At 34.1% G+C, this 27,122-nt stretch overlaps 4 protein-coding genes across 4 annotated transcripts; 2 read left to right on the forward strand and 2 right to left on the reverse strand.

Moving 5' to 3' along the window:
• Window positions 1-341: 341 nt before the first annotated feature.
• On the forward strand, window positions 342-2,947 carry LOC113855092 (pentatricopeptide repeat-containing protein At3g61520, mitochondrial-like). The gene has a single exon (XM_027486563.1). The coding sequence runs from the start codon at window positions 350-352 to the stop codon at window positions 2,630-2,632; it is 2,283 nt and encodes a 760-aa protein (XP_027342364.1). The 5' UTR covers window positions 342-349; the 3' UTR covers window positions 2,633-2,947.
• A 1,104-nt stretch (window positions 2,948-4,051) lies between these two features.
• On the reverse strand, window positions 4,052-6,246 carry LOC113854444 (T-complex protein 1 subunit delta). Its single transcript, XM_027485418.1, has one exon. The coding sequence runs from the start codon at window positions 6,093-6,095 to the stop codon at window positions 4,494-4,496; it is 1,602 nt and encodes a 533-aa protein (XP_027341219.1). The 5' UTR covers window positions 6,096-6,246; the 3' UTR covers window positions 4,052-4,493.
• An 869-nt stretch (window positions 6,247-7,115) lies between these two features.
• Window positions 7,116-19,862, forward strand: LOC113856549 (DExH-box ATP-dependent RNA helicase DExH3). The gene is made up of 19 exons (XM_027488404.1): window positions 7,116-7,511; window positions 7,611-7,765; window positions 7,848-7,935; window positions 8,675-8,920; window positions 10,332-10,427; window positions 12,390-12,578; window positions 12,680-12,839; window positions 12,917-13,047; window positions 13,497-13,670; window positions 13,757-14,029; window positions 14,510-14,704; window positions 15,386-15,589; window positions 15,744-15,813; window positions 15,970-16,118; window positions 16,560-16,868; window positions 17,755-17,814; window positions 17,934-18,086; window positions 18,205-18,315; window positions 18,412-19,862. The coding sequence occupies exons 1-19, from the start codon at window positions 7,188-7,190 to the stop codon at window positions 18,877-18,879; spliced, it is 3,555 nt and encodes a 1,184-aa protein (XP_027344205.1). The 5' UTR covers window positions 7,116-7,187; the 3' UTR covers window positions 18,880-19,862.
• Window positions 19,863-22,046: 2,184 nt separating this feature from the next.
• Window positions 22,047-24,225, reverse strand: LOC113855818 (alpha-1,3-arabinosyltransferase XAT2). The gene is made up of 4 exons (XM_027487448.1): window positions 24,084-24,225; window positions 23,829-23,909; window positions 23,586-23,648; window positions 22,047-23,221 (listed from the first exon to the last, which is right to left on the reverse strand). Exons 1-4 carry the CDS (start codon window positions 24,223-24,225, stop codon window positions 22,047-22,049), a joined length of 1,461 nt encoding a protein of 486 aa, XP_027343249.1.
• Between the last annotated feature and the right edge of the window lie 2,897 nt (window positions 24,226-27,122).

A 27,122-nucleotide genomic window follows, 5' to 3' on the forward strand; every position in this document is an offset into this window, starting at 1 on the left:
AGGTAGTTAGCCCCATTTATAAGAATAATATATATATTTATCTTTCTTTATTTAAAAATTTATATATAATATTAAAAAAACTAAATTAATATTACAAATTTTATATAAGTAAAAAAATAATATTAAAATTTAAATTAAAATAGACGTAATTATTGTTTTAATTGTATTTATTATTATTATCATTTAAAAAAATCTTCATTAGCATAAGATTAAAAATTTTTAAATTCAATTTCAACCTTTTTTTGAAGTAATAAATTATAAAATGAGTTAAATAAAAAGTTAATATGAATTTTTAGCCGGGAGGAGATCTGCCCATGTTATTATTCGGCGCCTTCATCTTTTCCAAACAATGTTGACGCAATCAAAACTCTTACGCCACCGGCAGCTACCGTCCACGCTTTCCATTCTGCGGCGCTGCCACAGCGATTCACCATCACATTCTTCTCACAACGACGCCGAATGGAGAGTGACCCAAGTCGTGGAGCTTCTGCAACATCCAACAAATCAATGGAACTACGATCAGCTTCATCCCTTTATCTTCGACGATTCGCCTCTCTCCTCTCACGAAATCCTCCAAATCACTCATCGCCTACATTCCATTCCCAAAATCCTCGATTTTCTCAATTACCTCAGAGACAAACCACAACTCCACGATCAAAACCTCGTATCTTCTGTGTTCCAGGGCGCTCTCGAGCTCGCTTCTCGCTACCCCAATTCGCAAACTGAGCTTCTCATGCTTCACAGTTACCGAAAATCTAACCTTTGTAGTATCCCTCTTACTCCCAAATCTGCTTCCCTTCTTTTGCAATGCTTGGACAAGGCTCAAATGTTGGAGGATTCGCTTCTTCTGTTCAATGGGCTCGACCCTTCTTCCAAAAATTCTCGACTTTGCAACGGGTTAATCGAAACGTTGTTCAATTCGGGTCGTGTCGAGGACGCGCTCCATGTTCTCGACGAAATGCTTGAACCGGATTCTGATTTTCCACCTGATAATTTCACGGGCGAAATTGTTTTTGGGGAGTTGGTGAAGAGAGAGTGCCATAGAAGAGTCATTGCTGATGAGGAAATTGTGGGGTTGGTTACCAAGCTATGTGAGCATAGGGTTTTCCCTGATGCATCTAAGCTTACTAATATGATCACTAAGTTGTGTAGGAAGTTGAAGAACAGTGTGGCGTGGGAGCTTTTGCACGGTGTGATGAAGTTGGGTGGTGCAGTTGAAGCTGCATCTTGCAATGCTTTGTTAATGGGGTTAGGCAGGGAGAGAGATATTCAGAGGATGAAGGAACTGATGGCAGAGATGGAAGAAATGAAGATACGACCAAGTGTTGTGACATTTGGGATTCTTGTTAATCATTTGTGTAAGGCTAGGAGGATTGATGAAGCATTGGAGGTTTTTGATAAGTTCAGAGGCAAAGGAGAAAGAAATAAGGTTGGAGTTGAGGTTGATGTGGTTTTGTTTGATACCTTGATTGATGGACTTTGTAACGTTGGGAGGGAAGAGCATGGTTTGAGTTTGTTGCAAGAGATGAAAACGGAGAATAAAATTAGGCCTAATTCTTTTACATATAATTGCTTGATTCATGGGTTCTGTAGAGCTGGTAACATCGATAAGGCTTGTGAGCTATTTAGTCAGATGATTGAGGAAGGAGTACAGCCAAATGTGGTCACTCTCAATACGTTGGTCCATGGTTTGTGCAAACATGGTAGGGTACAAGGTGCAGTGGAGTTTTTCAATGAGATGAAAGGGAAGGGCCTGAAAGGAAATGTTGCTACTTATGCTGTGCTGATATCTGCCTTATGTCGTGTGAACAAAAGTGATAAAGCGATGCAGTGTTTTGAAGAGATGTTGAGTTCTGGATGCTCTCCAGATGCAATTGTTTACAATAGATTGATATCTGGTTTAAGCATTGCTGGAAGGATGGATGATGCCAGTGATGTTGTGTCAAAGTTGAAACAGGCTGGGTTTGGTCTTGACAGGGCGTGCTATAATGTCCTCATCAGTGGATTCTGTAAGGAGAAGAAGCCAGAAAGAGTTTACGAAATGCTTAATAAATTGGAAGAGACTGAAGTTAAGCTTGATACCGTCACCTATAACACTTTGGTTTCCTACCTTTGTAAAATTGGAGATTTTGAAACTGCCAGTAAGATGATGAGAAGGATGATTAAACAGGGTCTTGCGCCCGCTGTTGTTACATATGAAGCACTTATACATGCATATTGTTTAAATGATAGTGTTGGTGAGGCCATGAAGTTTTTTGGAGAATTGTGTTCTACATCTAAGGTTCCTCCCAACACTGCGATTTACAACATCTTAATAGATGCTCTGTGCAAGAATAACAATGTAGAAAAGGCTGTTTCTTTGATGGATGACATGAAAGTAAAGGGGGTTCAACCAAATACAACCACGTATAATGCTATTCTCAAAGGGGTTCGGGATAAGAAAATGTTGCACAAAGCATTTGAAATCATGGACAAAATGATTGAAGATGCATGCAGACCTGATTATATAACCATGGAGATTCTTACCGAATGGCTTTCTTCAGTGGGTGAAATAGAAAAACTGGAATGTTTTATTCAAGGGCATCCGGTTTCCTCTCATCCAGCATCATCACAAACTTCAATTCGTTTGTAGTATTCTTAAGCAAAGTCCAAATGGAGGGCTTTTAACTGTCCAAGCTCTACATACAGTGTGATATTCCTTTTGAGCTCACTTTTTAAAACACCATATACTTGACAGGTTTTATGCCAAGCTTAAAATAACCAGTAACTCCTTAAAATTCTACTAGATTTTCACATAGTTTTACACTATGTTAATGTTTACTTGTTTTTAGCCATTTGGTCATTTTGTATTGCTGTTGCTGTTGCCGTTGCCAGTTTCAGAGACATAGCTTAAATTCTTTCATTAAATCGTGTATTTTAGTAAAAACTTATTATATTATATATCTTTATACACATTAAAAAAATGTCTCTCTCTCACACATACACACATATATATCACCTATTCTATCATGAGTGGACCAATATTTGTAATCCATGCCTTCGTTAATTCATATCATATTCTAGGAGTATTATATTCAAATTTCATCACAGGGTTATTGATGCAATTCTTATCTTGATTGATCTCTACCTAGTCCCATGGAGCAAAATCAAGGATGAAAAAAAAAGTGTAAATATTAACCCATGTTAATAATGCATTGATTAAGAAATTGAAAGTGGATTGTTTTTTATTGCAAAAAGTTATTTATAAGGCTTTTGGCACCGATTGACCAGACCAAAAATGAATTTGACTAACACAAAAGGCACCATTATTAAGGCTTTACTCAACGCTGAGGAAGGAAGAGAATAGAAGAGTTGATGCAGTGCATGGATGCATTTGCCCGTTGATAAGAGATACAATCTTGCAAATATCCGTTCTAGTAATAAGTATAGGCACAACTACCAATACATAACGCCGATTTGTTTGTCTGTTCGGACAACTGAATTAAGTAAATGAATGGTTAGATATGAGTTTAGCAAGATTTGCAATGGACGATAAACAGCACCAGGTTTTTTTAACTTCCACGTAAATCGAGTGATACTAAACAGGCCTATAATCCAGTTTATTAGCTGCATTTAGTTTAAGGATTAGGGCTTGTTTAAATGAAGGATAAAATAGATAAAAATTAATAAAAAAGTAAAAATAGAATGGAAAAAAGATCGATAGCTAAAAATTAAGAAATACTTTTAATTATTTGAATAAGTAGAAAAAATGTGATAAAATTATAATAGTTAAAAGAAAAAAGAAACTTTTTAGTATAAAAAATATATCATAAAAATTATTTAACGATTTTAAACGAAGAAAACCTGTCAACAACCCCCCGGCCCCCATTTCCGCCTGTATTGAGATAGTAAACAAATTAAAACGTGAATATAATAGGTATTAGGACTAATTCAGCTTAAATGGAATAGGAGTTCCCTATGTCACTAGTAGTGTCCCTTCTCTTTTTCAACAATCACTATTCCAAAGCAACGGATTCTCCAAAGAAAAAATATTCAGATTCTTCAGATATAACTTACGATGTTTCATCATTCCACAAACAATGAAAAGTTGTGTGATGCTTACAATAACAACCTAAGTATACATAACCCATCACAATTTCAAGATATTAAAATAATCAGCAAAGCACCCATTCAACAAAAAAGTCACATAAACAAGTATGGCTAAGGAAAGGAAAATACATGAACACAATCAATAGCAGTGGCAATCAGGAAAATTATCAACTGTTGATGAACTCTCAAAATACACATCAAGAAAGGTTTGAAGACTTCAGCAAGCATCACAATCCATGAGGACATTCAAAATTGTAAATAACAGAAGCAGCCAAAGTAAATCAAAATAACTTAACCAAAGTCACTAGAAAGAACATAAACTACCAACATATAATTAAAGCAAGAAAGAAATAAGATGATGGATAATTCAATTCCTCTCCAAATTTCTCACTTTTCAATCAACTCTACCTCACTGTTACAATATCATCAATCTTCAAGATCATCCGCACACACTCTGTCGCTAAGGTGATAGCACTCGTGCTCACTAGCAGTGGCTGCACCACATTCTCCTCCAAGATGTTTGTAATCTGACCCTTCCTCACATTGATTCCCGCATTAATCTCACCCTGCGCATGACGGTTCCTCAGCTCAGTAACAATTGCAATTGGATTCAAACCAGCATTCTCTGCTAAAGTGTAAGGAATGACTTCAAGTGCCTCAGCAAATGCTCGAACGCAGTAACCCTCCATCCCCTGCAACACCTTAGCCCAGGCACCCAGTTGCCTTGAAAGCTCAATCTCCGGGGCGCCACCACCAGCAATGAGAAACCTTTTGGCAACCAAACACCTCACAACACACAAAGCATCATGCAAACTCCTCTCTGCCTCATCAATCACCAACTGGTTAGATCCACGGACAAGCACAGTAGTAGTCTTTCCCATGTCCTTAATACCAGTAATCTTCACAATCTTGCCATCCCCAAGAGAAACCTCCTCCACAAGATCGGCGTAACCCAACTTCTCGGCGCGGAAATGCTCAATGTTAGCGATGGGCAAACAGTTCAAAGTCTTGGTAATAAACTCAATCTCATCCCTTTCCACATCTTTGATCACCAAAATTTTAGCTTTTGCAAGGTAATGCAAAGACAAATCAGTAACAGCATCCCTTAATATGCTCTTCTGAATTAACAACACATTACAACCCGTGGCCTTAATCTTCTTAATCATGCCAAGAATATAACTCCTCTCTTCCTTTAAAATCCTATCCATCTGAGAGTAATCACTCACCACAATACTCTGCTCGATGTCGGTTTTTGGAGGCGAAATCTGAAACTGAATCACCGCAATTTTGGCGTTCTCCATGCGCGTGGGGCCACCGGCAGCGTGGCTCACCTTCTTGTCAAACACCAGCCCCTTCACGAGCTCCGTGTCGTCGACGGTGCCGCCAAGCTTCTTCACGATCTTGATGTCACGGAGGTCGACCATATCGGAATTCTTGGCATCGACGACATAGAGGACAGCATCGACAGCGAGAGGCGCGAGGAGCGTGGAGTACTGGCTGACGACTTTGCTGTTGAGGGAAGTGCTCGCGGATTTGACAAGCGAGTCGCGGTCGGAGAGCTCGACGGGGACGGCCATGGCGGTGAGGACTTCGACGGCTTTGATGGAGGCTTTGTGGAGAGAGTCGGAGACGACAGTAGGGTGGATGCCGTGGGAGAGGAGGAGGAGGCACTGTTCGAGGAGTGCGCCGGCGATGACGACGACTGTGGTGGTGCCATCACCGGCAGCGGAGTCCTGAGACTTGGAAAGCTCAACAAGCATCTTGGCGGCGGGCTGAAGGACCTGCATCTTGTTGAGAATGGTGGCGCCGTCGTTGGTAATGATGACCTCATCGGAGGAGGTGGAGATCATCTTGTCCATGCCCTTGGGACCGAGGCTGGTGCGCACGGCGTTGGCGACGGCGCGTGCGGCCACGATGTTGGCATGACGAATGTCTTCCTTGCGCTTGTTGTCGACGTAGGACTCGGTCTTAGAGGATCGCTGTTGGGGAGCCGCGATTGCCGCCATTGGTGATTGCAGAGCGTTAATGCGAAACCCTAAACGAAAGGGGAAATGGGAAACCCTAGCTTTGTGAAATGAGTGTGAAGAGGAAGGGAGGAGAGTGATGTTTTGTTGTTCAGAGTGGAGTTTTTCGTTTCCAATATACGCTTTTCTAGCAAAGTCTAGGGACTAGGGGTTTTGCCTTTTTTATTTTATTGTTTAACTATTTTACCTTTTTTCTTTCTAAATAAATTTATATATTTATTTAGGATAAAATAAGTAAAACAATTTATAATTTATTTAATTATAATTACTTTATTTCAACAATAAATCATCGCAAAATTATTCATCACTTTTTAATAGATAATTTTACATTAGTTATTTTAATCCATTATACTTCTTGACAAAATTATTATAGTTTATTATATTAATTATTCATTAGAAAATTAAAAGAAAAATATAACTCTTTTATATAAGTCTATTTAAAACTAAACGACTTGAGAATTTTAATTCACTGAAACATTGACATTAAGTACACAATTAGTAATTATTTTCTTTTGGGACAAAAACTCAATTCTTTTGATGGGAAATTAAGTTATTTTATCCAAAATACATGAACATAAACACCCTAATTCTATACTAGAAAAATTATACACAGTTGTACATAATTAAGTGCTTATTTGCTTCATCATTGTTCATCTCTTTTAAATAAATAAAAATTAAATAATTTTAGAACATATTTGTGTTATTTTTAAAAAGAGTTATTTGTTTTAAACAAAAATATATATAATAATCTCTTCTGAAATTACGTTTCTGCATTTGAAATGCAAGACAACAGAAAAATAAGCAGGTCCTTTAATATTCATATCATGTACAATTTATTTTAATACAAACCAATAAAAAATTTTACAGTTTTAATTATGGTAGTAAAATTTGATTTAGAAATTTTTACATAAGGAAATAAAAATGTTATAACAGAAAAGAAAAAAATATATTTAAATAAGAAATAATGATATAAAAAAGATAACATATAAAGAGCATGGGGTTAGGGATGCAAAATTGTGTCTGCGCAGTGCATCCTCAACTCTGCAACAGCTGAGCCTTTCACCACTCACCACCATGCCTACGCCATATTCAGGCATATTCCAAGGCTCCATCAGATTCAGAGCCCTGTCGCGGTTCAACTGCACTTCTGTCAGACCTTCTCTTCCCTCCATTTTCACCACTCCTCTTTACCGCACTTCCATTCGCCCTCGCTTTACGTCCTTCTCTGCCTCGCTTCGCCTCCATTCAAACGGCACGCTTAAACAGAGGCCCGTTACTTTGCCGTTTTGGCACCAACACAGCTCCAGTTATGGTCGTTTTGCCTATCAGGACCCGTCCAGTGACGATTCCGATGCCGAATTCGGCCCTTCTCCCTCTCATCCTCATTATCAACAATTGGTTCGATACTTTCCATTCCATTCATGATTCATCTCTTCGCTATTATATGCATTCCTATTGTGCTGAGTAATGTTTTTGGTCGGTGTTGATTATTGTTAGGGGGAGTCAACACTTGAAAACATTGATGAGTGGAGATGGAAGCTGACTATGCTTCTTCGCAACAAAGACGAACAAGAAGTTGTGTCCAGAGAGAAAAAAGACCGTCGCGATTTTGAGCAACTTTCAACTTTAGCTACTAGGATGGGTTTGTATAGGTAGGTAACTGTGTTAATTTTAGCGTCTTTTTCGTGCATTTTGTTAATTTATTGCAATTTTGAATGAATGTTACTTTTGCAGCCGGCAGTATTCAAGAGTTGTTGTGTTTAGCAAGGCACCTTTGCCAAATTACCGCCCTGATCTCGATGATAAGCGTCCACAAAGAGAGGTATTTATTACTTTGCACTGAAGTTGTTTTATGTTATGGTATAAAGGAGAAGGAGCCTGCTCCTCTTCCTTAGATTTTTTTGCGTAACCTTAATTTACTAAATGAATCTGGAGGACCAACAGTTTTTGTCAAGAAAACTAGTTTTAGAGGATACCTTATCCACCAGCATATTTTGGAATTAAGCTTTAGAATTACATTTATGGATGCAATACCTTATTGGTGGTGCTGGTCGTAGGAGTTTGTGGTGGTTGGGGGTTGTGTTGGTGATGGCACAGGAGAGGGGGTTGGTGGCAGTGGCAGTAAAAAATAGTAATAGTGATGCAAATGGCTGTAGAGAGGTTGGAGACTAACATGGTGTTCAAGGTGTTGAACTTTGGTGGCTAAGACTGTTTTCTTTAATGCAGGTGATAATTCCAAAATTAAGCATGCAAAGTGAATATTTTTGCTTTTTTGGAATATGATAAGGAATTGGGATTCCGGGTCTGAATGAATAACAGACAGAAAATCAAGAATTTAGTGTCCCAATATCAATTCCAATTCCCATGTTAAATTTTGAGCACAATTCCAAGCACCAAACAATGTAATAGTTGTCAATAGATATTGTGATATTCTGAAATTTAGGATGCAAAGTGAATATTTTTGCTTTATGGTTTTAATACTATAAATAGGTGATGTTGGGTAAATTCTCTGTCCTCTATTGCAGTTATTCTGATTGACTGCTTTTTCTGTGCTCTTGCAGGTAATGTTACCATTTGGTGTTCATAAAGAAGTAGACACTTATCTCCTTGCCCACCTTTCACAAAAGGCTACAAACAGGTTGGGTTCTTTGGATGATTCCTTACATAGATCAATTGATGCTAGAAGCATTCCTGCCGATGAAGGAATTTATGAGCAGACTGAGCCCACAACCCAAAATAGTGTTGTCAAGGAGAAAATCCTTCTACGAAGAAGTTTGCAACTGCGTCATCAGCAACAGGATTGGCAGGTTTATTTACTTATCCAGTTTGAAGTGCATTCCTTTTGCTGTCTCAGCTGGGATTCAACAATTTTGTATTTTAATATTTTGACCTAGGCTACATTCGTAGTGTGGGTGTGAATTTATGACAGCATAAATTGTAAAAGTTTTATAGTGCAGCCATGTTTCTAGTACATATATATAGCGTTTGTAAGTTTTTAAAAATGGACATAGGGTTTGGCATGAGAACTCCTTGAGTATGAGAACACTTGGGGGTATGACTAAGGAATTTTCTATAATGATATATATGTTTACATAAAGTCTTAGCCTTGTGTCATTGAATTTAGTCTTGAAAATGCTTACTAAGGATGTACAAAAAATTATCCATAAATGTATGTTATTTGTGAGTGATATAGTTCTGATTGAAGAATCAAGGGAAGTGGTTAACTTGAGCTTTGGAAATAGACATTGGAATAAAAGATTTTTCACTTGCTAGATAGAGTATATTCATTGCAATTTTAGTAAAAGAAAAAAAAAAGTAATGATTTGGAGATATAAGTAGTCATATCATACCATAGATTTCTAAGTTCAAATATTGGGGATTAATTTTACAAATTGACTAATAATTAATAAAGATGTTATCGATAGAAATAGAATATAAGCTAAATGGTTGAAATAAAGAAATGTATTGGGTGTTATTTATAATTGCAGAGTATTTAACAAGTTTAAATTGAAGTTTTATCGAATTGTTATATGACTAAATATTTTCTATAGTAGTGAATGTTGAGTTTTGAAAGACACATAAAAAAGTAAGAATAACAAAAATAATAATGTTAATATGGATATGTGACTACATTAGAAAGGACATGATATGAAATGACAATATGAAGATAAATTGGTGTAACATCTACAAAGGAAATGATTTAATTAAGGTAGTTTGATCATATGCGAAATAGGCCATTGAAAGGGGTACAGAGAGACCAAGAAGAATTTTGGAATAAATTATTAAAAGAGATGTTATGGTGAACAATATCTCTGATAATTTGGTTGTTGACTGAGTTTAATGGCATGTATGATCCATGTAGTTGACACCTTATGGGATAAAGCTATTATTGTTGTTGGACATAAGGTTTGGCTGTGGATCTTTATCATGGCTCGTATATCTTTTAATTTGGTAATGCATTTTTAATGAATAACAAAGCTATTGACAAATTAAATCAATTATGGTAATATGATTATTTGATTGCAATTATTGGGAAATGATTGAATGTTCTAGATTGTTATATTTGTGATTCATGTTATCAGGTTTTACCTTGATAATTAATGATGGAAGCTGTGTATTGATCTTTTATATCAATGATTTTTTCTGTATTTACTTAGATTTCCTTTTTTATTGTTTTATCCTCTAAAAATGTTGTAACAGATGCTGGTTAATGTATAGGAGTCTCCTGAAGGGCAAAAGATGCTGGAATTTCGTAGAAGGCTTCCTGCATTCAAAGAGAAGGATGCATTTTTGAGAGTCATTTCAGAGAATCAGGTGAAATAGGAAAAATGGTTCCCTTTGTGATTTGTAATTTATTTCCCTTAGTGATTAGTTTTTTGCTTCTGCCACAGAAAAACAAAAACCACAAAATAAATAAATAAAGGATTTGGATACAATGCTCTTGTACAATCCTTTATATAAGACAAAAACAAGCAAGCAAGCCTTTATATAAGACACTACTGTTTAACTTATAATTTATTGTGATTAGAGTTAAGTTTTCTTATTCTTGAAAGATGTTGTTGATTGGGGACAAATCGGGATATTATTCTCTTAACAATGTCTGATATGCTCAACCAACATTGGTTATACCTCAACTGCAAAGTTTTTATCTCTATTTTCATAATGTGAGGATTGGGGTTGGTGCAATGATAAAATTTGCGCCTTGTAACTTGGCAGGTCACAAGTTCAGGTCTTGGAAGCAATCTCTCTGCTTGAGTGGGTTATGCTGTACACTTGTACTCTACCCCACTGTTTTCAAAATTGGATCGGTTGTTAAATCAGTGAAAGCACTAGTTCACTGTTTATTGGTTTAATTGTGAAAATAAATAAATGCATTGATTATATATATATATATATATATATATATATATATATTGTTATATAATATATTATGTAATAAATTAATATGAAAAACAATATTATATGTCTTGGAAAGCAAAAACAATAATAGTGCATTAGTGTGAGTTGAATTGAAAAATAAATGTAAATACCATTAAAATAAATAAATACATATTCAATTAAATATAATTCCAATGTAGTGTGATAATCATGCATAAAGTATTATTCAGAATGTTATGTTATAATAAATAAATTTTCGTATAATAATTCAAAGGACAACAGTGGTGCAGTGGTCTTCAACATCTCCATCATGAATGAAATAGCACGTTCAACTCCTGGTAGCAGCACTCTCAAATATGTTTTCAAAATGAAGAACTGAAGATGAACTGGTCAACATGTAAATTGCCCGGTTCATGTTGGCTTGTGTGGTCTTATCTCCAGTTCAATGGTTCTTTGACCAGTTCATGAATCACCAGGTTAATGGGAGTGGACTGTTGGTGGACTTTCCCGGCTGAACCTTTCATACTAGCCAGTCCAGTCGAATTTTTTAATTACCATACCCCCATTGGTGGGAGCCTTGTGGGCTGAATCACCCTTTTATTTTCAGTGTGCAGCACATCGCTGTTGTATGACACTACTTGTTGAAATATGTGGAGCTTTTGCATGGGAACAAACTAGATTAGATATTGAATCATGTGGGCATATGGAAGATTTGGGTGAAGGACAAATTGGAGGACACGGAGAGAGAGATTCTGGAATACAAATTTTTGAACAATTATAAAAAAACGTTAGGAATTTCAGCACAACTTATAAATTAAATAACAGATAGTGCATTATGCTTATGCTGTTGTAAAATTTACAAGAACATACTCCTATGAAGTATATAGTATTTTTATCGATGTAACATTTGAAAGCTAAAAAGTAAACAATATGTCAAAGACCAAATCAAAAGATATGAACTGTATTATTAACAAAGAAGAAAATACTGAAGAATCAATTCTGCAATACTCAGAGCAAAGCTCCTACAAAGGTTCACACCCTTGCCCACTACTCAGAAAAAAAATAAAAATAATTGACCCGTTCTCACTCTTCCCCCCACTATATGAAACATTACATGTCAATCTGCTCTTTATAATTAATTTCTCTCTCTAATTTACATTTTGCTCCTTCGTATTTCTCCTACTATATGTTTTTCAAAATCCAAGGCCCATGACTTGGTTGGACTGGACTTGTCCACTTAGGTTCATGGGACCTAACACAATAATTTATAAAGGGTAACATAAGTGGTAATATTCTTTTTTCTTTTGCATATTTATTTCTTGTTGAGACTATGAATCCCAATATGTTTGTGCTGAGTGTTGATTTATATTAAGTGGTATTATAAATGAAAATTTGCAGGTCGTTGTTGTCTCAGGTGAAACTGGTTGTGGTAAGACCACACAACTTCCTCAATACATATTAGAATCTGAGATTGAAGCTGCACGTGGAGCTGTATGTAACATAATTTGTACTCAGCCCAGAAGGATATCTGCTATGTCTGTTTCTGAAAGAGTTGCGGCAGAGCGTGGGGAGAAATTGGGAGAATCTGTTAGTTTGTGGACCTTTTCAGCTTATTAATGCTTGAAATTCTTTAGCTTATATGCATTACTGATTAACTTAAAATTTCTGGTTGTTTTTCCTTCTGAAAGGTTGGTTACAAAGTTCGTTTGGAGGGTTTGAAAGGGAGAGATACTCGTCTTCTTTTTTGCACCACAGGTGTATTATTACGGAGATTGCTTGTTGATAGGAAATTAAAAGGTGTAACTCATGTTATTGTTGATGAAATTCATGAACGTGGAATGAATGAAGGTAGTGACATAATTGTTTTATTCCAATGTTGTTCTATTTTTTTAATATGATACTTACCACTGGTTTTCACATGTCAGATTTTCTTCTCATTGTCCTGAAGGAACTTCTCCCTCGTCGTCCTGATTTGAGGTTGATTTTGATGAGTGCAACCTTAAATGCTGAGCTTTTTTCTTCATACTTTGATGGTGCTCCAACTATGCATATTCTGGTAAGTTCAGGTTTCTCATTTCAGTGCTCTGTGTTAATGTTCAGTTGCACCACCCTAGTGTGTCTAATTATACCATTGTATTTCAGCATTTATATTTGTTCTGATGCGATTTTATCATGAACCTGTCAATGATCAATGATACGCCATTTTTATGGATGAGGTGTTTTTTTTATCTCTTGATGAACGATTGTATATGCTTTTAATAAGAAAAACTGTACACTTTAGCAGTTCAACAATTTAGTTGTTGACAGAAAACCTCTTGCTGACATTCTTTGGCATATTAACCTTTTAGTGTAAGATAGTAAACTAACAGACAGCTTATAGTTATTTTTTTGAGCAATTGCACATTTTGCTGCTTTGGCAAATTGATATATATTTGCTAACAAATGATATGAAGGATGCTAAACTTATTTTCCTTTTGATCTTTTGGGGACCTGTGCACTTTCTAGGGTTTTACATTTCCAGTTCGAGCATATTTTCTTGAGAATATTTTGGAAAGGACTGGATATCGGTTGACACCTTATAATCAGATTGACGACTATGGTCAAGAAAAAACATGGAAAATGCAGAAACAAGCTCAAGCTTTCAAAAAAAGAAAGAGCCAGATTGCTTCTGCTGTTGAGGTACACAAGTTGAGCTGGAAAGCTTTGCATTGTTTAGGTCCATAATTTTTTGTTAATTCTGTTTGTTTCCCTGTGATTTTGCATAGGATGCTTTAGAAGTTGCAGATTTTAAGGGTTATAGTCCACGCACTCAAGATTCATTGTCCTGCTGGTGCCCTGACTCAGTTGGTTTTAACCTTATTGAACACGTGCTTTGTCACATTGTTAAGAATGAAAGGCCAGGTGCCGTTTTGGTTTTTATGACTGGTTGGGATGATATAAACTCTTTGAAGGATAAACTCCAAGGTCATCCTTTGTTGGGGGATCCGAGCCGAGTATTGCTTCTTGCATGCCATGGCTCCATGGCCAGCTCTGAGCAGGTGACCTTGCTAGAATAGACTGATTAGCAAACACAGTAGATAGTTCTTGTCATTGTCTAGTTTACAATTTAATATAAGGTGTCTAATAACTAGCTTTATCTTCCTCTGAAGTTATTGAAATTATATTGTACTAAAATGGGTGCTTCATTATTGGTTTCTGGAAACACTTCTTCAGTTTGTTTGAGAAAAGGTGAGACATTCCAATATCAAAAGTTGAAAACATGATTTCAGGAAGTCTTGTCAAGCATGAATTTAATTTCTCCAATTTGGTGATGAAATTTAATGCAGTTATTGATTGTTTCAGGAGTTAGTGCAATTTTTTTTGGGGGGAGGGGATTTCTTTTCATGTTGAAGCAATTAAATTATTGTGTTGATCTCACATCTCTATTTCACCACATATTTCTTCTAGTCACATTTATGCATTACAATGTGTTTTATAATAAACTTTGTTTTGTTCCCATTTTGCCTGTTCTTCTGCAGAGGTTGATATTTGAAAATCCTGAAGGAGGGGTGAGGAAAATTGTTTTGGCAACGAACATGGCTGAGACTAGCATTACCATCAATGATGTTGTCTTTGTGGTTGACTGTGGAAAAGCAAAAGAAACATCATATGATGCATTAAACAACACTCCTTGTTTGCTTCCATCTTGGATCTCAAAAGCTGCTGCCCGGCAGGTATTTGTGATTGCTCAACTTAGTTTTGTGGTTTGGATTATTTAAGAAATACTTTTTATATTTCCTTTCCAATGGAAGCTAGTTCAACTAAAGGGGTTAGAGGAATACCTAAGAAGTTTTCAGGATACACCATTAGAAAAGACCTTGCTCCAACTTGTTTTCCTGGAAATTCACTTTTTGATTGAGCCAAATGGGATTATGCCTGGCTTGGTTTAATTGTAAATGTAATTTTTCATCAAGGCTGAAGTTTTCTCCATGTCTAGAACCTAAGAGTTGATGACAAATGTGAAAGTTCAAATCATGGTTTGTCTTGTGTGATACACAAGATATGTCGTTTTTCTTTATCATATATGCTGGAGGGCAGAATTTTAACAATATTTGTGTCAATCTTTTCAGTCTTGTTAGGATATTTTCTTTAATAATTTTAGACTGTAGTACAACTGTGTCAATTGTCAGATGCTCATGCCCAATGTTTTGATGGATTTGTGAAGTTGGACTATAATGGTTGTTCACATGTAATTGTTGTTGCTCTTAAGTTGTCCTACATGTTTTGAGTAGTTAAGCTACAATACATGACTCCCTCGTCCATATACAGCTTCATAATGTTTTCTTTCCCAGATTATGCGTTTCTATTAAACATTTAGAGCTGGTTACTCAGAAATTTTTCATTTCTTTTCATAGAGAAGAGGAAGGGCTGGTCGTGTTCAGCCTGGTGAATGCTACCATCTTTATCCCAGATGTGTATATGATGCTTTTGCTGACTATCAATTGCCAGAGCTCTTAAGAACACCGTTGCAGTCCTTATGTCTACAAATCAAAAGTCTACAACTTGGAAGCATCTCTGAGTTTTTATCTAAAGCTCTGCAGCCACCAGAGCCTCTATCGGTAAAATTCATTGCACGTTTTGGGAACATGTTTTGAAATGTGATGGGTACTATTTGAATATATTTCCCAGGCATTGTATGTGTTGAATTTAATACATTATGCACAGTGTTCTTTTATTCAATTTCTTATGTTGTCAATTAATTTCATTCTGCAGGTTCAAAATGCTGTTGAATATTTGAAGATTATTGGAGCATTAGATGAGAACGAAAATTTAACAGTTTTAGGTAAAATAACTATTGCTTCATGTTCATGGTCTTTGTTTCTCCTGCCATTTTTTATCAAAAGAATTTTCTCCTATTATAGGTTTTCCCAAGCCTTTATAATTTAGTATTTGGTTGATTCCATTGAGTTACTGCTTATATTGAGTTGTTAATTTTCAGGGCACAAATTGTCAATGCTTCCTGTAGAGCCCAAACTTGGCAAAATGCTCATTTTGGGAGCTATCTTAAACTGTTTGGATCCTATAATGACTGTTGTTGCTGGTCTTAGTGTAAGAGATCCATTTGTGATGCCATCTGACAAGAAGGATGTGAGTTACTGTTATGACTACTGCTGATATTTCCTACTCCCTCCTCCTTGTCTTTTGAACTTGGATGTTCCTCATCATAGAAATGGTGGTGGATTTTATTAGTTTTGATGTTATCAAATGAGACCGGTTGTTTTCAAGAATATTATCATTTTAGCAAATTCATGGATTCATGCTGTTTTGTTTATTGATTAGGTTGATCCCATTGAGTAAATATGGCTTTATATTGAATTTTTTGGGGTTCTTGTAATGGTTCACTTTTCATTATGAAAATGTCATTGTGTCTTCATTATTAGCCTCCTAGTGGAATAAGGCTTGGTTGTTGCTGTTGTCTTCATTATTAGCCTGGATCACACTTATCATAATCAATGTGTTAAAAGTCTGTGTTAGGTAGAGAGGTGCCTGGCTTTGTATTTAATTGTTTTCTGTGTAAGTTTTATGCAGCTTGCTGAGTCTGCCAAGGCCCGATTTGCTGCTCGTGACTATAGTGATCATCTTGCACTTGTCCGGGCTTATGAGGGTTGGAAAGATGCTGAAGCACAACAAGCTGGTTATGAGTACTGTTGGCGAAATTTTCTTTCTTCTCAAACACTTAAGGCCATTGACTCTCTTCGAAAGCAATTCTTTTACTTGCTCAAAGATATTGGTCTGGTCAATAACAATTCTGAAACTTACAATACTTGGAGTCATGAAGAGCATCTTCTCCGTGCTGTCATCTGTGCGGGTTTGTTTCCTGGAATATCCTCTGTCATGGTAATCCACTCTACAAGTCCTTTCAATTTAGTTTTCACTTTTAATTTATTTTATTTTATATTTGGGGCAATGTGTGCTTGTATATGTATTGCTATGTCTGTAAAACCCATTTTCTATTTCCACTCATGGAATTTTCATGAAAGTAACATGTCTGTGTAACACACACAAGGGCATGTATGGACCATATGGGCTTACACTTATAACACCCCCCCCTAGTTTTCTCCAAGTTCAATTTTGTTTTGCATTTAATTTGCAACTATGCTCTCAGTTGTCGAAGTGATGCAATTAAGTTCTCTAAATGGTTTGTGTGATGATGACACTTTTCAATCATTGCCACATCATATCCTCATCAACAAAGTCACAAACAGCAAAAAAAATGTCATTTCATCAAATTTAATGTCACATCAATAAAAATGAAAGAGGATTGGCATATCAACAGCTGGATATAACTCTGTTGCGAGGGGGGGTGTTACTTGATTTCATTAAGTAACAATAACATTGCAATTAGGTGGACAAATTGTTCTTTGTTAAACTTAAAATTAGGACTACCAGTACCAAAATTGTATTCTATATTATAATAAATCTTTCCACACGACTATCACATATCATCCTCTTGTTGCTTTATTTCCCGTCAAAATTGGTCTTTTTTTCTGTAAAAATGTTGGCAATAACTTGAATACAATTTTGTTAGCCCCATGCTTCTGCATGAAGTTCTGTTCTATTTAAGTAATATATGTATATTATTATATCTGTATGAGTGTGTTCAGGTATGTAAAGGTTAATCTCGTCAAAATATGGAGAGAATATTATCATGCCTTATTTATAATTTAGTTGCAATTTGTGTCATTCTCTTTTATGTGAGGTTGTACAAATTTTTGTTGTGCAGAACAAAGACAAGTCCATAGCACTGAAAACAATGGAGGATGGCCAGGTTCTTCTATATGCTGTAAGTTTCTCTTCAAATATTTGATGTTTTCTTCAGTTCTTATATTCTTATGACCCAGTTTTAATTGGGGAAATATATAAGCCATTGAAGTTCTAAAATTTTGGTGCTGCATCATGTAGAGCTCTGTAAATGCTGGTGTACCCCAAATTCCATACCCATGGTTAGTGTTTAATGAAAAGGTGAAAGTAAATTCAGTATTCCTTAGGGATTCAACTGGCATATCTGATTCAGTGCTGCTCTTATTTGGTGGGAATGTATCCCGAGGTGGACTAGTAAGTTCCTACCTTATTTTGTCTTCATTTTTTTCCCATGGATTTGTTGTTCTTGATTGTATGTAGCAAGTTTCATTTTGACTACTTATTCTGCCCTGGCATATGATTCTTTTGACAGGATGGTCACCTGAAAATGTTGGGAGGCTATTTGGAGTTTTTTATGAAACCAGAATTAGCCAAGACTTGCTTAAGCTTAAAGAGGGAACTGGAAGAACTGATACAGAGAAAAGTAAGTTCAATTCATACTCTTCCTCATTTTTCCTTTGACTTTCAGTCACTCTTCAAGTCGCTGAATAGTTACTTTATTCTCTCTCTGTTTTTCCAGCTTCTGGATCCCATGTTGGATACTCAATCGCATAATGAGCTTCTTTCAGCAGTTAGATTGTTGGTATCAGAGGATCAGTGTGATGGTAGATTTGTCTTTGGTCGCCAGGTCGTACCAAAAATAAAGAAGGAAACAAATTCCAAAAGTAGCGGTGGAGTTGGGAGTGATAATTCTAAAAATCAGCTTCAAACATTCCTTAACAGGGCTGGACATGAATCACCAACTTACAAAACAAAGCAGCTGAAAAACAATCAATTCCGTTCTACTGTCATATTCAATGGCTTGAATTTTGTTGGTCAGCCATGCAACAGCAAAAAATTAGCAGAAAAAGCTGCTGCTGCTGAGGCTCTTCTATGGTTAAAAGGGGATACCCATTCCTCTGATGATATCAACCATGCATCTGTGCTTTTGAAAAAGAGCAGCAAGAAAAGTAGGAAAAATTCATTTAGTGGTGCTAAATGGAGTTGAACTGCCTTTAAAAGCCTACCTTGGACAGATCATATATTTGTTAATTGGGTTATATACTGAAGAGGAACTTGTTTAGTTGAAGGCTGTGGTGCACTGGATTCAAGGATCTTTCCAGTCATAATTTCAATGAGTTTACAGAGCTATTGAGTGACCTTGAATTTGGCTGGTCTGAGCCCGTGTTTTTGTAAAGGGTGATTGCATCCAGAGTTTATCTTGATTTGGAGCACAATTCAATACGTGTATTTCTCCAATTGTTTTAGGCTGATTTGGCCCAGAGCAGAGATTTGCTGGCTGAGCCACTTCTGTACTTGCAAAAGAATTTTTATAGTAGAGGTGTAAGCAGCCAAAATTTATATCCATATGCTGATGATGCATTCTTTTTGCGTTGCTCTTGCGGTAGAGATGCTTCTGAAGAGGATTCACTTGCAATAATTCATTGGTGGACAAAACACTTTCTACACTCAAGACCAGGCATTTTATGAAAGAGATATGTATACCATTAAATTCCTAGTCAGATGTAATAGTTGCTCAGGAACATGTTTAAGTTAATAAAGCCTGCTGATATAGAATTTTTTAAGATGAATTTTACTTTCAAAAGCCCATTATGAGGCTTGTTACCCCTAACATGAATTCTTTTGGTACTGATTGTAAGCTGTGGGAGGTAATTTAATCCGATGAAAGGGGGAGATCAATTTTGATTTACTGAATTTCAGTTTCTGTTTCAAAAATCAATAGAATTGATTTAAGTTGTATAATTTCTAGAACTTACAATCGTCTATGGCGATAAGACAATGATAGGGATAGGATCCACTTAAAGCAAAGCTCGGTATAACAGTGCATCAGATTCATAATGGCAGTGTACGAATTTCTATGGACCTTGAATGGATTCTTTCAAATGTTATCCTCTCAAACAACCCTACCTTGGTTTACGCCATTATGTTCAAATTTCACTACAAAATAATTACAAATATCCAATAGTGTTTTTATTCTTCGCTGGCCATTCTTTTATTGTTGTAATATTCTACTGGTTTTGACTTCATCTTTTTAACTTGCTCGTCTGGTTGCGAATGATAAGAATGCGTAGGTTGGAGGATGTAACAAAGACACCTTCCAAGGAGCCCAAATTGGTGGTTTTGTGAATTTTTTTTTCTCTTGCAGGTGGTGCTATTACAAATCTGAATTTTCTTAAAAATAGAAGTGTTAATTTGGCTCCAAATTTACAAGTTTTCTTACACAATTCACTCTATAGCTCCAGTTTTTTTTAAGTTCCATACATAGTGAGTTTATTCAGACTCTAAGCCCTAATATATAAATAAAATATGTGCTAAGGTTAGGATTAAAAAAAGGTGGGTTAGCTAACACATTTTAAAAAATAATTAATAAATGTTATACTATTTTTTTAAAATAAAAGATACATGTGTTATTTATTAGTTTTATTAATATTTTATTTAAAATTAATAAAAATATATTTTAAAAATAAAAAATTCTATCAATCTAAGATCAACTAGAATTTAAAATTACAAATATTTATTAATTTTTATTAAGTTTACAAATTACTTTTCTGCATTAATAAATATTGCAATATTAAGTATCATTTGTCTACAATTTTTATGATGAGAATATTGTATTTATTTTTTTATAATATATGACTTAACAAATTTAGCTATCATTATTTTTATTATTATCAGTTTTTTGTGTTTCTATTGTGACTTTAAAAATATTAATTAAACACGTGATCTTTTTAAAATAATTTTATAAAAATAAATAAATAAACACATTTTTTATAGAATAATTAATAAATATTTTTAATAAAAAAATACATGTGTTTGTTTATTATTTTTATTAAATTATTTTATTTAAAATTATATTTTAAATATAAAAATATATTTTAAAAATATTTTTTATTAATTCTGTCTAATCAAATTATTTCACTTTAAAAATAAATTATATTAAATTAAAATAATTTAAATTTTAAATTTTTAAACATTCATTAATTTTTGTTAAGTTCATAAATTACTTTTTTACTTTCATGAATTTGGTAATATTAAGTATTACATATCTATGATTTTCACGATAATAATATTATATTTATATTTTTTAACAAATTAAATTTTATTTAAATAAATCATTTCAAATATTTTGATCATTTAATAACAAATAACTTATTAAATTTAATTAATATTATTTTTTGTGATTAATTTTATATCTATATTGTGACTTTAAAAATATTTATTAAATATATGATGTTCTTAAGATAATTTTATAAAAATAAATAAATAGAATATAATCGTATAAAAAGATTAAAACATGACAAATTTTATGATTAATACTTAAATAAAATTATAAAATAACATATTAAAAAATTTTATAATTAATAATTTTTTAAAAATTAGTTAGCCCTAGTTTTATTAATCCTATGGACTTTTTTATATTGTGAATTTTTTGGCCTAATGAGCCTTTTGATCCTGGCCCATATATAGGTTAGGACTAAATTAATTAGAACTGACTTATTTAACACCTCTACTTAAAAGTATTATTATTATTATTTTTGTAACTGAAGCGCCTTGGAAAAATTATTGGCTATTAAGTAGCAATAGAAGACCGGAAGCTCTGTTGGTATCCGGAAGAGTAGGTCTTGAATTTGTGTTTTAAGGAAAAGCACTCCCCCATAAATGGTCTCGGGTGAAAACACCCTCAATATTTTGAATTTGATTTCATATTAGTCACTTCAGTACAAGCAACAGTACATCACATAGAGTAAAGAATGCCAGCAACAAACAACTTAATGACTTCAATTATCATCACTATTATTTTGCCAAGAAAATTTTTGGCAAGAAAGAAAAATAACCATTATTTTCTCAAATTAATCTCTAGCCAAACAAGCGCTAAATCCCAAACAGGACATTGCCTAGAATATTTGTCCCCAAAAGATGTCAGCTCCATTGATCATCCTTTTCTTTTCAACACAAAAAATTTGTAGCAGAAGATGACTTCTTTGTCCTTCACTCTGTAAACTACTAGTTGAAAAACAAGGGATAAAAATCAAGCAATAGATATCTACTATATATATGCAATCAAAGTGTGATATGACACTAAAAATGGCATGGCAACGTTCCCACGCATACACTCAAAGCTCCCATTCAATCATACTGCATCAAAAACCATACTTATTGATGCATTAGCTCAAGGGCTTTTTGCAATGTTGGCCTAAACCTAATAACATCAAGATTTACATTTTGCTTGTCCAAATACACAGACTTAAATGTTTCCCATCCTATTTTACCAATTAATGGGGGATCCTTTAATAGCATATGATCCAGTGGATACTGTTGTATAAGAGTGCTTTCTTCCAACCTTATTTTGTATTCCAAGTACGTTAAGCTCATTTCCTTTGAGGGCTTTCCAAAGTCATTTGTGGCAAGCCAGTCCAATGCAAACCCTCCATAAGGCACCACTTGGATGAAAACTGCATTATCTGGAAGGAAAAGCATGTTAGTGAGACCAGCACCATGCACTCCCAATAACACATCACAAGAATTCACAGCATTTGCAAAGCCCCACATGCTGCCCCCTGCTTCCTTAATAATCACATCAAAACCCAAACTCTCAGCCATTTTCGCTATTTGAGCTGTGTTAGTGAAGGATCTTGATCTCTTTCTTGAAAGAATCATGAGCCTTGGCTTCCCACTTCGACCATCTTTGATTTTGATTGCTTCAACTCTCTTCAATGAATAGGAACTTCTCAATAAATCCCTGAAGTCTTTCATAGAATAGAAGTACTTTTGAGGGTCAATGCTTAGTTCTTTATGGTGCCGTTTGAGACCAACAATCACCCTTGGAAAACAATGAACTTCATTGTCACTATCAATGTCCATAATCTTATAGTTTGACAGCTTCTTAAGAAGTGCTTTGTGCTTTAAAATCCACCAAGGGCGGTTATTCGTTATGATCAACTGTACTTCTCCATTGAATCGTCTAGAAGTCAAAAACAGTGGAATAACAATGTCAGTGAATTCATGGAAGTGGTTGCCAACATAGCCTCCAGTGGAAAATATTACAGCTGGAATGCTGTGATTTTGAGTGCATTTGGGGACTTCCTTGCCAATTTTTACTGCTTTCAGTGACCATTTTCTTACACGATTCATTGCATCTACGTCGTCCTTTCGTGCATAAGGCTTTATGCTCAAGGAAATGTTTTGTGCTAACATGGTTGTGTTAGATGAAACAATGAAAACAGTGGAGGATTTTCCATGGACTCTGATATCTCCACGAGTTTGGCAAAATTCTGTTCTTTCTTCTGAAGTGCACAGTAGCTCCTTTTTCTTTGTTTCTATTTCTCCAACTGCAAAATAAAGAATGATTGTTTATATATAAAGGTTCTTTGAGAATTATCACTCTCAATTATTCCACAAAATTAAGTACAATCTGATTGAAGACTTTGCCCTTTCTCTTCTGGGAAGTGTCTGTATTTTTGTGGGAGGAGGTGAGTGAGGGAGAGAGTGAATCTTTATATGGTTAAACCACAGGCAGAGCTGGTTTGAACTGGTTCATGCTGTTTTAAACTTGTTGTTACCTTTAGATACTCGTGGAGAGTTTTTGGTATTATTGACAAGAATCTTTGGTGGAATGCTTTCAGCAGACAAAATATTTAGTGCTAAAGTCTAACTGAATTAATTTTATCTTTATTAAGATTTATCAGATTTTACCTTTATCCATTTGGGGAGAACTGCCAGTGCCTTTAACAAGAATTTCGGCTACAATGTCTTCAACTGTAGAACAAAGATCATCACAAAATCATTGTCAGAATCATTTGCCTCAACACACTGTATTATCAGCATCTTTGACTAATTTATTTATTTTTTAGGGAATGTAACTCTATGGAAAAACCACAAATGGAGTGAATTTAATTAGTGTTTTCTTTGTTGTTCTTCAGATTCAGATTGTCTTACCTTTGGCTATTTGTGAAGAGCTTCTTGTGTCATTGACCATCAGCATTTTGGTGTTAACTCCGATGAAGAGCTTCAAGTTCACTGTGGAGGAACAAAGGAAGTTAAAGATATACTTAATGGCTACCAAAAACATCTTACATTACAATATCATATATTAGCATTTCATGCCAAAGCGCACTATGCTTGAACTTGGTCTTGAACTAAGGAAACAGGTTGCTAATGCAAGTGGGTAAGAGTGAGAAGTGAAGCACTCACAATCATGTATAGGACCCAAGTAAGGCTTAAACACAGTACAAAGACTCAAAACTATGAGCAAGAAGCTAACAAATGCTCCATATCCCAACCTTTTCTGCTCATAACGACTAAAGCTTTTGGCAAATATTGTGTCGTAAATCATTTTTTATCACTCAACACGAAACCTTGCTCTATGTTTGGACTACAATGCCATCTCACTAATAGAAGCCATTTTGATCAAAAGATGATTAGTGGATGACCATGAAAATCTTTGCACCCGTCCTTTATGGTTTGAGTATGCAAAATTTTGAGACACTTCTATATATGACAAATGGAAGAAAATTGAGGTGCATTTTTGTATTGAATGCTGCCCCCCACGTAGTTGTTAATTCTTGAATCAGGAGGATTCTCCAAAACTATTATTATAATAGAGAATGAAAAGGACTCTGTTGTTGACTGCTTAGAGTTGAAACCCTTTTATCATTAATATTTGGTTAGGCTATATTTTTTTTCACATATGAAGTATGAACTGCCAACCGTGGAACCCAGCTTTGAAAAGTATTAACCAACTAAAGTTTGTTTAAAATGTTTGATATCAATTATTGCAATTCTTGAATCACCCTTACATAGTAATAGTACCATTAGATTACCATCCTTAGTGACACATATATAGCTCAAGTGGAAATCTTACTTGCAGCATCTCTGCATGAAAATAGCAGCTTAGTTAACTTAGTGAACAAAAAACCGAGGACAAATTAACAATCAGTGTGAATTATTAATATCTAAAGTTCATTGCATTAAAGTGTAAAATGGGCCACTTCTTAGAGTTTGATGGTTGGATTTCTTTGTTTACTTTACTGATTTCTCTAACGTGTTTAATGGTACATATTAAAAAAATAAGAAGTCTTTATTGAAAAATAAAATATTTAACATCTACTATGCATTAAATTTTATGACATCTTATTATTTTCAATAAAAATATACTTATAATTATATACAATACATGAAATGGCAATTCAAGTGACGATCACAGCTGTTTGATACCAAAAGTAAAATAAAAAACAAGGAATTACCTCAAAAGAGAAATGGAATTGTCGGCAGAAGCTGAATTGAAGTTATTTAATTATAGTAACGAAAGGCATATCAAACAATCCGTTTGGTAGCAGAGAGCAAGACATTTTAACAATAAGAGTATTTTTTTCAAGTTTTTGGTGGGGTGCATGATCAAGCTTGGAATTATATGGTTTGATCTCTTACTGAGTAATACGTGTGTATCATAAAATAATTAAATATTTGATTGTATAATCATTGGTAGTTCTAAAAGTAAGAATTGTTAATGGATTTGATTATGTCCAAATTAAAATGCAACCACCCTAGCTAGGCCCCCATTACCTAGCAGGTTGAGACATTTTAGATACTTGTTGGTGACATTCATATATGTATATATAACTCATCATAAAATAATTATCTTCTCTTTCCCCCTCTCACCACGCATTCATGCACCACAACAAATCCTTGACCTTAAAACTTTTGCAGGCTAATGTTAATCTTTACAAGTCAATGTTAGGTAGCAAATTGTGGGATTAGGATAAATAATGCCTATAACTAATTAAAATGTACTGTGTGCGCGACGCATGTTTGAGTTTTTATGCATTTCTTTAGCTACGTTTCTTTATGATATTCCCACATGCTGTTGTACACAGAAATTTATCATCTATAGAGTAACACTCTATATTCATGCATTACTAATTAATATCGAGACAAAATAAATAAATAAAATAGTTTTATTAAAATTTATGTTAAAGATACGTTAAAAATCATAAAAAATAGTGTCATATTTTTCATAGTTTTTAATTTTAATTTCTCAATTAACACCACAAAAATATCCATAAATATTTGCTTCATTGTTATAATAAACTAATCATTTATTTATATTCTTATAATATAATTGCATAAAGGAAATGTGAATATACTCAATCCTTCAAAGTTTCTTATCATCTACTTGATTAACGAGTTCACTGGTAGAGATGGAGTTGTCAAATTCGAATTATTCAACCTATTTCAATATAGTTTCATATTGATAATAAATTTATACTCGTGGACCTAATTTTTAACCCATTTTATTTTTTTCTTAGAAAATTCATCTTAGTTGTTCGTTTTTAACCTATGTTATACTTATAAAGATTACATTTTAATTTTCATTAAATATTAACATATTAAATTCAACAAATTTAACATAAATTCAAATATATTAAACTTAAAGTTCATCTAGCAAATTGAAAACTACAAGTGATTTCAATTATTTAAAATAAATACTCTAATGCAGATAGTTTGAGTCTGTTTAAGACATTTTTTAAGACTAATTTATTCTAGAAAAATAATATTTTTTATTTTTTAAAAATAAAATTTATCATAATTTATATTTTTAATGCAACAAATATACTTTTTAATAAAAAAAATTATTACTTTTAAGTGCTTAAACTTAATTTTAAAGACCAAAGTTAACAAAAAAATATTCTGCTTAAAATTATCTAAACAAAGTCATTCTATTTTATTTATTTATTGCGTTCACCTTTTACTAGAACAAATTGGGCTTGAAAGGGAACAAAAAGGTCAGCAAATTTTAAAAATCATGCTTTTCTTATTAAACTAAATTGTTATATTATTATTATAAACTAAAAAAATTGACAAAAAATAATTCTTTAAAAAATTAACATGTAAAATGATTTTTTAGAAAAATTAGAAACTAATGCTAAAAAGAAGAAGAAGAAGGAAGCAAATAGAAAACAAATTATATATAAGGAAATAGAAAGTAAAGCAAAAATTATATATAAGACGGTGTAGAACACTTTAATTTTTTGTTTTATATTGTCTTGTTTTTGTCGAATTGATTTAAAGTTAATTAAGACAAAGACAACGGATAATAACTTGTAATGTAATGTATATAAATAATTATAATCAGACAACAATGTACTTTGAATGCGGAAAATAAGTAAGCAAATGCGTTAAAAATAATTAGATGTTATTCTAAGGTTACTGTTTCACGTGACAGTGCCATGT

This window comes from Abrus precatorius, unplaced genomic scaffold, assembly GCF_003935025.1.
Source record: "Abrus precatorius isolate BTA unplaced genomic scaffold, Abrus_2018 Scaffold11, whole genome shotgun sequence".
Classification (NCBI taxonomy): Eukaryota; Viridiplantae; Streptophyta; class Magnoliopsida; order Fabales; family Fabaceae; genus Abrus; species Abrus precatorius.